Source organism: Orcinus orca, chromosome 6 (assembly GCF_937001465.1).
Source record: "Orcinus orca chromosome 6, mOrcOrc1.1, whole genome shotgun sequence".
Classification (NCBI taxonomy): domain Eukaryota; kingdom Metazoa; phylum Chordata; class Mammalia; order Artiodactyla; family Delphinidae; genus Orcinus; species Orcinus orca.
Window position 1 is genome coordinate 115,294,697 of NC_064564.1, and position 10,758 is coordinate 115,305,454.

General features: G+C 52.1%; 1 protein-coding gene across 3 annotated transcripts in view; it reads left to right on the plus strand.

Annotated features, from left to right (window-relative positions):
• The window catches only part of ABL1 (ABL proto-oncogene 1, non-receptor tyrosine kinase), a 134,753-nt gene extending 124,723 nt beyond the window's left edge, over positions 1 to 10,030 (plus strand). For 2 of the 3 annotated variants that reach the window (XM_004269088.3, XM_004269089.4), the window contains exons 8-11: positions 2,169 to 2,321; positions 3,519 to 3,608; positions 3,953 to 4,117; positions 6,323 to 10,030. In XM_004269088.3, the coding sequence (XP_004269136.1) occupies positions 2,169 to 2,321; positions 3,519 to 3,608; positions 3,953 to 4,117; positions 6,323 to 8,034 (2,120 nt within the window). In that variant the 3' untranslated portion in view covers positions 8,035 to 10,030. Of the gene's footprint in view, positions 1 to 2,168; positions 2,322 to 3,518; positions 3,609 to 3,849; positions 4,118 to 6,322 lie in introns of those variants that run through there. The other variant, XM_033426944.2, reaches the window with a different exon arrangement.
• Positions 10,031 to 10,758: the final 728 nt, after the last annotated feature.

The following is a 10,758-nucleotide window of genomic DNA, read 5'->3' on the forward strand; positions in this document are numbered from 1 at the left end:
TCCCCCACTCACCCTCTTTATGTCTTCACTCTTAGTTTGCTGCCTAGGTTTGCAGGGGCAGCCGGCCCACCCTGCAGGCACCCAGAGTCTTCCTCTGTGGAGAGAATGCTGTATAGTTTGGTTTGGGATTCAAGTAGAATATTACCCTCTGAAGCCTCGTGTGACAGTATTTTATTTTTACTTTTTTGAAAAGAACTTTTTATTGTGCCAATTGTAAGCATACACTAAAGAAGACAGAGTTACCTAATGCGCCCCAGGCACCCATCACCCAGCTTTGCTGTCATCGCCTTGTGGTGCCTCTCATCCTGTACACCTGCCCACTACCCCCGACCCTTGTTATTTCAAAGCAGATCCCAGACAGCATAATATCTTGTCCATGAATATTTCATATAAGTCTCTTAAAGATGACGTTTTTATTTGTATAACCACAAGTTGAGATTCATTTCTGAATATTATCAAATATCTAGTCAGTGTTCAAATTTCCAATGAAATCATGAAAGTCATGCTTTTTTTCTTTTTTTAAAAAATTAATTTATTTATTTTTGGCTGTGTTGGGTCTTCGTTTCTGTGCGAGGGCTTTCTCTAGCTGCGGTGAGCGGCGGCCACTCTTCATCGCGGTGCGCGGGCCTCTCACTGTCGCAGCCTCTCTTGTTGGGAGCACAGGCTCCAGGTGCGTAGGCTCAGTAGTTGTGGCTCACGGGCCTAGTTGCTCCGTGGCATGTGGGATCTCCCCAGACCAGGGCTCGAACCCGTGTCCCCTGCATTGGCAGGCAGATTCTCAACCGCTGTGCCACCAGGGAAGCCCTTTTTTTTTTTTTTTTTTTTTTTTAAACAGTATGTTTAAATTGGGATGGAAATAGGAATCTCACAGTGCTATTAGTCGACAGTGGCCCTTAGGTCTCCTCTGCAGTGTAAATTCCTTCTTTATCCCTCTGCATCCCTTGCTAGTTATTTGTTGAAGAAATCCCGTCATTTGTCCTTTAAAGTCTCCCACACTCTGGATTCTGCTCACCGTACCCCTGTGGTGAGATCCATCATGTTCTTCAGTCTTCACTCTCCCTAGATAATGGGTATTGGGATCGAGACAGCTTGATCACATTCGAGTTTGACTTGTTTTTCTTTTAGTAAGAGTACTTCATAGGAAGGGGTGTACATTGTCATCAGTAGGCCCATAATTCTTAGTTTTCTCTCTTTGTCTAGATCCACTGATTTATTAGGGGTTGCCAAATGATAATTCTCATTCCTTGTGCATTTATTATTAGCTCAATACTAAGAAGAAACTTCTTCTCCCCTACTGTTTGGCTATAGTAGAGGTACAGTTCATACAGGAAAGATAGGATAAATGTTTGCTTCCTTGCCATTATTTACCGGTTTCCACAATAACAAATTGGTTTCTTAATACCCTCCAACGGTGACCAGGTTTTTGTTGTTTTTCTTTTGTGATATTATTATAAGCTCTTGGATTTAAATATATTTGAGTATATTATTGATTAATCCACTGCAGTTGTTTTTTAAATTGACGTTCAGATTGTCTCATCTTTGGCCAGTGGGGACTTCAAATTGTTCCTGGTCCTTTTGACAAAACCCTGTAGTCTTCTATAGCATCTCTGCTATCTGGAATGATAAAATATTCCAGGTTCATTCTCTGCCCCAGACCTGAATCACCTGTTTCTCCAAGGAGTTCTGGTTCCTAAATGGGACCTGGAATTTCAACGATTCTGTAAGATTTTAATGAAATTTTTGGAGTTGGAAGGGCCCTTAGAGATAATCTCATGTGCCCAGAAAGGAGAGGTGGCCTGTCTTAGGCACATGACTAGTTGCTCACAGAGCCATGAGTAGTCATGGCCTCCTCAATTCCAGTCCTACGTTCCTTCCACCACATCTCCCAACAAGATGGCTAGACTCCCTAAAAGACCCTGGAGCGGCTGAGCAACCCAGGCCTCTTCTCTCCTTCTGTTTTAGTCGGTGGGAGTGAGTAAATGGAAAGCCTCATTCTGAGCTGTTCTATCCGGGGCTGTTGGTAATTAAGAGCCGGGTAGAATGTCAGTGTCTGACCTGCTTCTGAGGGTGTAACTTCTGATGTCTGCTGCACAGTTCACCAGTTTTAAATGCAGTGTAGTTAAATCTTACACATCTCGAACGATCCTGCTGTTTCTTTTTTCTTTTAGCATTTGGAGTCTTGCTTTGGGAAATTGCTACCTACGGCATGTCACCTTACCCAGGAATTGACTTGTCCCAGGTGTATGAACTCCTAGAGAAAGACTACCGCATGGAGCGCCCGGAAGGCTGCCCAGAGAAGGTCTACGAACTCATGCGAGCATGTGAGCCTTCCCCCGCCAGTTCTAGAAGTCTCTGTGGGCACTTTACATATACCCAGGGCAGGAGGATATATGTAAAGTAAAAAAAATCGAAGTATTCCATTTCCTCTCTTCATTCCCCTTCTTCAGAAGCAACTAATGTAACAGTTTGCTACCTGTTTTTTTTTCACTTTTTCAGTATGCCTTTATTTACCCATAGTATTTTATGTGTGAGTGTTTTTTGTTTTTAATGCAAAAATGAGATTGATAGATACCAAACCTGGGTTTCTTATTAATAAATACAAATTTCTGGTATAGTAGGCAAATATTCCAGGTGACTTTTATCCACTCGTGTTTTTATATATATGTATAAAAATTTATTCCTTCAACTTTTTTTTTTTTTGCACTTAGCAGTGTAACAGGCGTGTCTTTCCGTGTCCGTAATTCAGAGCTTGTGCTCTTTCTTTCTCTCGCTCTCTCTCCCACTTTCTCGCCTCGTGTCTTTCCTTATGTAGCTGCCTGGCGTCTATTACATGATTTATTCATTCATCCAGTCCTCTTCTGATGGACATTTGTTTGTCTTTTGCCGTTATGAACAAGGCAGGAACCAGCGCCCTCACACATACATACCCCTGTGCGTTATGCTAGTACTTAGGGAAGTTGGACTGTTGGTTCAGAGCCATGTGCATTTTAAGTTTTGATAGATTTTCTCAAATTGTTTTCCCCAAAAGTTTATATGAATTTATATTCTCACCAGAAACATGTGAGAGGGACCCTACGTCCTCACCTACACTGGGCTTATCAGTCAGTCCTTAATCCTCATTTTCAACTTGTTTTAATTAGCACGTCTTTACTGATGAGGAATTCGGACTTCGATAACCATGACGTAAGGGTGAGATAGGAAGCAGGCTACTTGGTTGAGTAATTTTCTGCATTTGCTGGAGGCAGTTTGGGAAGAATATATTTGTAAGTGTAGTTGTTGCTGTCAGCGTATCCCTGGGATTTTATAATCCATATTCCTGCCAGTATCTAAAGTCTTCCCAAATGCTTAATGTCTGCAACAGGGCACAATGGCCTTTGTCACTTTAACTTGTCATAGCAAAAGATGGTTAGCAGGATTGGAATGCTGCTTTAATTTCCAGACTTTTCCTTGAGAATTTCTCATCCCCTGCTTGTTAGCAAGGCCTCATGGGTAGTCTGACTTGGTTCTCATCTGTCCAGGTTGGCAGTGGAACCCCTCTGACCGGCCCTCCTTCGCTGAAATCCACCAAGCCTTTGAAACAATGTTCCAGGAATCCAGCATATCAGATGGTAAAGTGCTGGTCCTTAGGGTGCCTGCAGTGGGGAGAGAGGTTGGGATGGGAGGGACGGCCGTGTGGGACCCAGCCCAGTCCTTCAGTCCACTTCCTGCTGGAGTGCGTGGGCCAGCAGCTTACCTGAGACCAGAAGGCTGGGCGGGGGGTGGCCCTCTGTCTCTTGCAGCCAGGGTTCTGAAAACTACTCAAGTACTGTTTCCTCAGGATGTGTATCTCTTTTCTGTAACTGTGTATAGATGACTACTCTTGTCTTAAAAAGAAAAAGAAAACCAACATACCAAAATGACGTCGTTACTGATGACTGCTGGTTTTGTTGTTGATTTTTTTGGTGGTTCTTAGAAGTGGAAAAGGAATTGGGGAAGAAAGGCATGCGAGGGGTTGCAGGTACTCTGCTGCAGGCCCCAGAGCTGCCCACCAAGACGAGAACCTCCAGGAGAGCTGCCGAACACAAAGACGCCCCCGACGTGCCCGAGACGCCCCACTCCAAGGGCCCAGGAGAGACTGGTACGTCCTCACCACCCGCACCCGCCTGAGGCCTGGGGGAGTCGGCCCTCAGGGCCAGTGCAGGCAGATGGGAAGCAGTGAGTGGAAACTGCGCAGAAAGACAGGCAAACCCCGTGTTAGTGGTCCAGCTTCGAAAAGAGGAAGGTTCTCCTTTTCCTGCAGCAAGCCCCTGCCCCGTCATTTAGGAGCCATTGGCATAGGCAGTGGTGCTTATGAAACCTACTGAGAACAAACCCACCTTTTCGTGTATCATTTGCAGCGTTTGTGCTTGCTCTTGCGGCAGATACAGCAATGATAAAATATTGAACCAAACGCAGAGCAGCTCGTTGTGAAAGCGCTGATACGAGACACTCCCTGGCACCCACGGAGCCAGGAGACACCTGCGGAGAGCTGGAGAGCTGGTGTCCCCTCGTGGGCTCTTCCCTAGACTAGCGAGGGCGGTGGGAGTGGTGAAAAAGGGCTCTAAAGGTGCTATCGGGGGTCACATTAGCAAACACTGATCCAGTGCTTCCCATGTGCCGGGCTTGACTCTAAGTGAGACTGTTCTGACTTAGCAGTTCCCCCAACAAAAAAAAAAGAAAAAGAAAAGATACAGAAGCCTCGGTTCTACAGCAGACCAACTGAATGGAGGTGTCTGAGGCAGGCCCAGCATCTGGGTGATGCTCTGATGGGTCACACGCTGGGTGAATGGGAAGGGGCAGGACAAAGCCGGAATCTGTGGACCCCATGATTCCCAATTTTTTTCATCATGTACCCATATTAATTTTAAAAAGTTGAGGATGGGAGGGAGGGAGACACAAGAGGGAAGAGAGATGGGGACGTATGTATAACTGATTCACTTTGTTGTAAAGCAGAAACTAACACACCATTGTAAAGCAATTATACTCCAATAAAGATGTGGAAAAAAAACAGTTGAGCGTGCAGGTGTTATACATAGGTATGTGTATGTACTACTGCACAGACATGTATACTATAAAATATAGCAAAAGTATACACTTGAAAGGTTTGCATAAGAAATGAACCTAAATTCGAGTGCGTTCTTGGCGCGCCCTCAGACCGTCTAGCTCACCTAGCTCACCCCGCTTTGATGGCATGTAGACTATCCAGAATCTGGACCCCGCGTCCTTCTGTTAGTGGCCCTGATTTCAGGTCGTGGAACAGTGTGGGGAGGAGAGGCTGCTATGAAAACTTGCAGCTTATAAAAGCCCACTGATAAGCAATTGTGTTCATTTATGCCCATCAGTATTCATCTGACGGGTATTTTGATACGTAATCTCATGGTGAGCCAGGAGTGTCAATTAGCTGTTCAGCCCTGAAATAGAGCTGTGCATAATTCATTAGAGTTTCACTTTCTTCACCTTCTTCCGCTGGATGAAGGTTTGGGGAGGTCCTTGGCTTCCCCTGATTCGGAAGCCCTGTGTGCCTCCTGGTGTTCTCACAAAGGCCCCCGCTACCTCAGCTTTGAGTTCCAGGGCGCTGACGGCAACCGTGCTCGCAGCCGCCCTCGGAGGGAGAGTTCTGTCATTCACTCGCGGGGAGCTTGGCAACAGCAGAAAGATTTCTTAGGAGCTATTATTCATATTTAAAGAATGCCCATTTAAAAATTTTAAAAGGTCACCCATCTTGTTTCCCAAGCATAATGGCCCATTGTCGCTGCACCGTGTGGTACGTGGCCCCTTCCCTCCTGACCGTCCTCGTGGGAGCCTCAAGCGGCTGACTGGTCCGAGAGGCACAGGTTCTGACCCTGGGCTTGGCCTTGTCGTGCTTTTTACTCTCCAGATAGTGGTGTTGAGGGGACTCTGCTACTTTAAAGGAAACCAGCAAAGAGATGAGGGGACTGGGGGTGTCCCCGCTTTTTGCTGTGCTGTCTTCAAGGAGAGAGACCTAAGCTTTTCCTAATAATAATACCAACAACAGTGACAACAGTTACTGAGAAATTTCGTGCCAAGAGCTGTGGTTGCTCCACGTTCGTTATCGCATTACATCCTCACAGCAGCGCTGTGGGTAGGTTTAATGTCCTCCGTGTTATAGATGGGAAAGCCGGGGATGAGCAGAGAGAACTAACTCGCCCCGGTGGCTGGCAGCGGGAGCGCACGCAGGCCTGTCAGAGCCCAGTGCCCGGGCCCCCGGCCGATCCAGGCGGGTTCCCCGCTCGCTCAGTCACCTTTGGCCTGGAGTCACTAAACTCTTCCCCGTGTGTTTCAGATCCTCTGGACCACGAGCCTGCCGTGTCTCCATTGCTCCCTCGAAAAGAACGAGGCCCTCAGGATGGCGGCCTAAACGAAGACGAGCGCCTCCTCCCCAAAGACAAGAAGACCAACTTGTTCAGTGCCTTGATCAAGAAGAAGAAGAAAACAGCCCCAACCCCTCCCAAACGCAGCAGCTCCTTCCGGGAGATGGACGGCCAGCCGGAGCGCAAGGGGGCCCCGGAGGAAGAAGGCCGAGACATCAGCAACGGGGCGCTGGCGCTCGCGCCCGCGGACGCAGCCGAGCCAGCCAAGTCCCTGAAGCCCAGCAGCGGGGCTGGCGTCCCCAATGGAGCCTTCCGGGAGTCGGGGGGTGCAGGCTTCCGGTCTCCCCACCTGTGGAAAAAGTCCAGCACGCTGACCAGCAGCCGCTTGGCGGCCGGCGAGGAGGAGAGCGGCGGCAGCTCCAGCAAGCGCTTCCTGCGCTCCTGCTCCGCCTCCTGCGTGCCCCACGGGGCCAAGGACACCGAGTGGCGCTCGGTCACGCTGCCTCGGGATCTGCAGTCCACGGGAAGACAGTTTGACTCGTCCACATTTGGAGGGCACAAGAGTGAGAAGCCAGCTCTGCCTCGGAAGCGGGCAAGTGAGAACAGGTCTGACCAGGTGACCAGAGGCACAGGCACTCCCCCACCCAGGCTGGTGAAGAAGACCGAGGAAGCGGCCGACGAGGTCTTCAAAGACACGGCCGAGTCCAGCCCGGGCTCCAGCCCTCCCAGCCTGACCCCAAAACTCCTCCGTAGACAGGTTGTGGTCGCGCCTTCCTCCAGCCTTCCCCACAAGGACGAGGCTGGGAAGTCCAGTGCCTTGGGGACGCCTGCTGAGCCGGTGCCCCCCACCGGCAGGGCGGGGCCAGGTGCTTCTGGAGGGACCAGCAAGGCCCCTGCCGAGGAGTCCAGAGTGAGGAGGCACAAGGCCTCCTCCGAGTCCCCAGGGAGAGACAAGGGGAAATTGTCCAAGCTCAAACCTGCCCCGCCGCCCCCTCCTCCAGCCTCCGTGGGGAAAGCCGGGAAGGCCTCCCAGAGCCCGAGCCAGGAAGCAGCCGGGGAGATGGGTGCCAGTGGGAAAGCAAAACCCATGGCTCTGGTTGTGGATGCCGTGAACAGTGACGCTGCCAAACCCAGCCAGCTGGGAGAGGGCGTCAAAAAGCCCGCTCTCCCGTCCATGCCAAAGCCCCAGTCGTCCGCCAAGCCCGCGGGGACCCCGACCAGCCCAGCCCCTGCTCCCTCCGCGCTGCCGTCAGCATCCTCTGCCCTGGCAGGGGACCAGCCGTCCTCCACCGCCTTCATCCCTCTCATATCGACCCGCGTGTCTCTTCGGAAAACCCGCCAGCCTCCGGAGCGGATTGCCAGTGGCACCATCACCAGGGGCGTGGTCCTGGGCGGCGCCGAGGCCCTGTGCCTGGCCGTCTCCAAGAACTCTGAGCAGATGGCCAGCCACAGCGCCGTGCTGGAAGCCGGCAAAAACCTCTACACGTTCTGCGTGAGCTACGTGGACTCCATCCAGCAAATGAGGAACAAATTCGCCTTCCGCGAGGCCATCAACAAACTGGAGAACAATCTTCGGGAGCTTCAGATCTGCCCGGCGACGGCAGGGAGCGGCCCGGCGGCCACCCAGGACTTCAGCAAACTCCTCAGCTCCGTGAAAGAGATCAGTGACATCGTGCAGAGGTAGCAGAAGCCGGGCGTCGGGAGCCTGCAGCGCGTGAGGGCTCCCCCCGTGCCCGTGACGGTGGCTGAGACGGGACCGGCGAGCTGGGACCTTGGCCCAGGAGCTCTGCGCTGGGCAGGGCCGAGGCCGCCGTGGAGTGCAGCCCTACTACCTACGTCCTGGCCCCGCCGTTCTCCTGCGCTTGCCTTCTCCTCAGCCCGGGCTCCCTGAGCCATCTGTCCGAGTTCTATCTGTGGAGTTCCTGCTCTATGGACTGCACGCCAGCGTCTTTCCCACATCGTGCTTCAAAACTAAGCTCTTGGGGGCAGGTGGGAAGGCGGATGAGCACTTCCTTTTCATCTTTCTGGAGGACCTCCCCTGGCTATGCCTTCGCCTCCATTTCACCCCAAGAACGAGTACCCTGCGTGGGAGCTGTGTCACCAAGGCCTTGGGAACGGTCGCCTCCACTCACCCTGCGCAGAGAGGTTGTGCACTCACCTTCCTCGTGCCTCCTGTGCCGAAGACACGTTTGCAGAACTGCATCTTGGGAAGTGCTACCAGCTGGCCACCCTCCCCTCCACTGCTGCCGCGGGCTGGTGCCCTCACCATTTCCTCACGTGAAGGACAGCTCTTGATTTGGGGGGTAAAACAGGGTGCTAAAACCAGCCAGCCTCTGGGTCCCGGGACAGGTGGGGAAGCCGAGGAGGCCCGTGATGTGGGAGAGGCCCCTTGTCACCCACTCTCTCCGTGTCCTTAGAGCCCAGTTCCCGGCTCTCTTGTGACATGCACTGCTAATCCTGGATAGAAAGCTTGAGTCTTAAGGGTAGCAGGGTCGCTGGTCAGCGTAGGGGGGCTCCAGAGGCGGGAGGGGTGGCGGTGGGTGAGCAGCTGCTGCTGAGATAGCCCAGGGCTGGGCCGGTCTGCGGTGAGCGCAGGGTTACCTTCCTTCCGAATCTCCAGGTGCCCTGGAGAGGCGCTTGCTCTCGCTTTCCGATTGACCTCTTTCCGCTCTGTTGTCCTCCTCTAAGGCAAAGTAGATGCTTGCAGGGCTCCTTCCCTGGTGACAAGCCAGTCTTCAGCTTTCTGGAGTTCTTGAAGCCTTTCAGAACTCGGCCCTCAGCACAGCTGCCTCCGATCCAGAAGGAGCTGCCATTGGGCGCCAGTGCACGCAGAGGAGGAAAGGGACTGGAGCACCGAAGCCCAGCCAGCGCTGGCTGCACCCTGACGGGCACATGTCTTATTTAATTACCACGAGCAACACTTAACCTAATGTTTCGGTTGGGCTCATCAGGGATGAAGAAAATCACAAACAAATGAACCCCCAGAAAGGGTCTCAGAGAGCAGCGTAATCTCCCCCAGGCTGTCCAGGACCAGGCTCGTAGGGCAGGAGGAGCCCAGTGTCCTTGACCTTGACCTAGAGCGGCTGCTGAAGAGCAGGCCGACGGGCACCTGTCTGGGCCTCGGCGCGCTCAGGAGCGCCCCCTGGAGAAACCAGGAGGAAACCACCTTCCGCTCCCCAGGGCTCCCAGGGCCCGTGACCTGCACAGGCCCGATTTTTACGCTCATCACCTAAATTTGTATTTTATTTCTCTGGTAGAGGTGGTGTCCTCTGAGTCGTTTTACGCTGTTTTCACAGCACGTCACCTCTTTGCCCCCCAGACTGCTGTGCTACACAGACCGAGGGAGGCGCCAGGGCACCGCCAGTGGCCTTGCAGACAAAGCAGAACAAAGCCCACCCAGGTTCCCTCCGCTGCCTGTTTCTGTGAGGTACTGGTCTCTTCCTGTTCACATGATGTGCCACTATATTTTGCATTTATACTTTGGTATTACACTCTTTTTATAGACTTGCTCTTTTATAAATGATGTGTAAATAGTTTTCCACCGTCCTCCCTTCCGGAATGCCTATGGTGTCTTTTTTTTTTTTTTTCAGTCCAATACATTTTGTTTCTGTATGTGACTCTGTTTTTTGAATCCACGTCTCTCCTCCGTAGTATTTTTTAAATAAATGTTTACAACACTAGCACATGGGCAGGTTGCTTTGGTCTGCAGTTCCTCCCTGTTGTTCAGAGCCGTGGCGTGCGTGTGGGCAGGGAAGGAGTCAGGCTTTCCCGAAGGGGCCGGGGTCTCCGTGTTGGGTCTTACAGAATAGAGCGGTCCCGCGTCGGCCGTTTCACAAGCCTGTCCTCATCTCAGGCCCTTCCTGTGCCCTTAACACCTACCTGCCAGCAGCCTGGCTCTTGGCGGCGGCACTGAGAGTGGGCTGTACCACCTGTTAGGCCGTCACGGTGTCACTGAAATGGGGGAGGGAGGTCACGTCCCGGATTTCTCTCTGGCCTGAAAGGGTTAATCCCTCCCCAAGTGCATTCTTTCTCTTTACATTTGAGCTCACTTTGAGCCACTGTCATCAGTCCCCAGAGCGCCCCTCGCTTGTGTTCCACGCCCCGGGCACCTTATTTCTTTGTGTGGATGAGGAAGAAAAGGGTGTGCTGGCCCGGGCTGGGCTGTGACCTCTCCCAAGAGGACTGTCGAGGAGGATGCTGACGAGTCCTCGTCTTGGTCTCCATTTAACGCCAGCTGGCAGCTTGTGGAAGTCGGGGGGAGTGAGTAGCACCCTCTGATAATGGTACTTATTAAGCCAGCAGCCTTGTCAGAGGATACAGATCCTGTCCACCAAAGCACGTTGAAGAACACGGTTCCGTGAAGCCTCTTCCCTGGAGACCTCGGCAGCGGGCTGTGCTGCACGTCAGG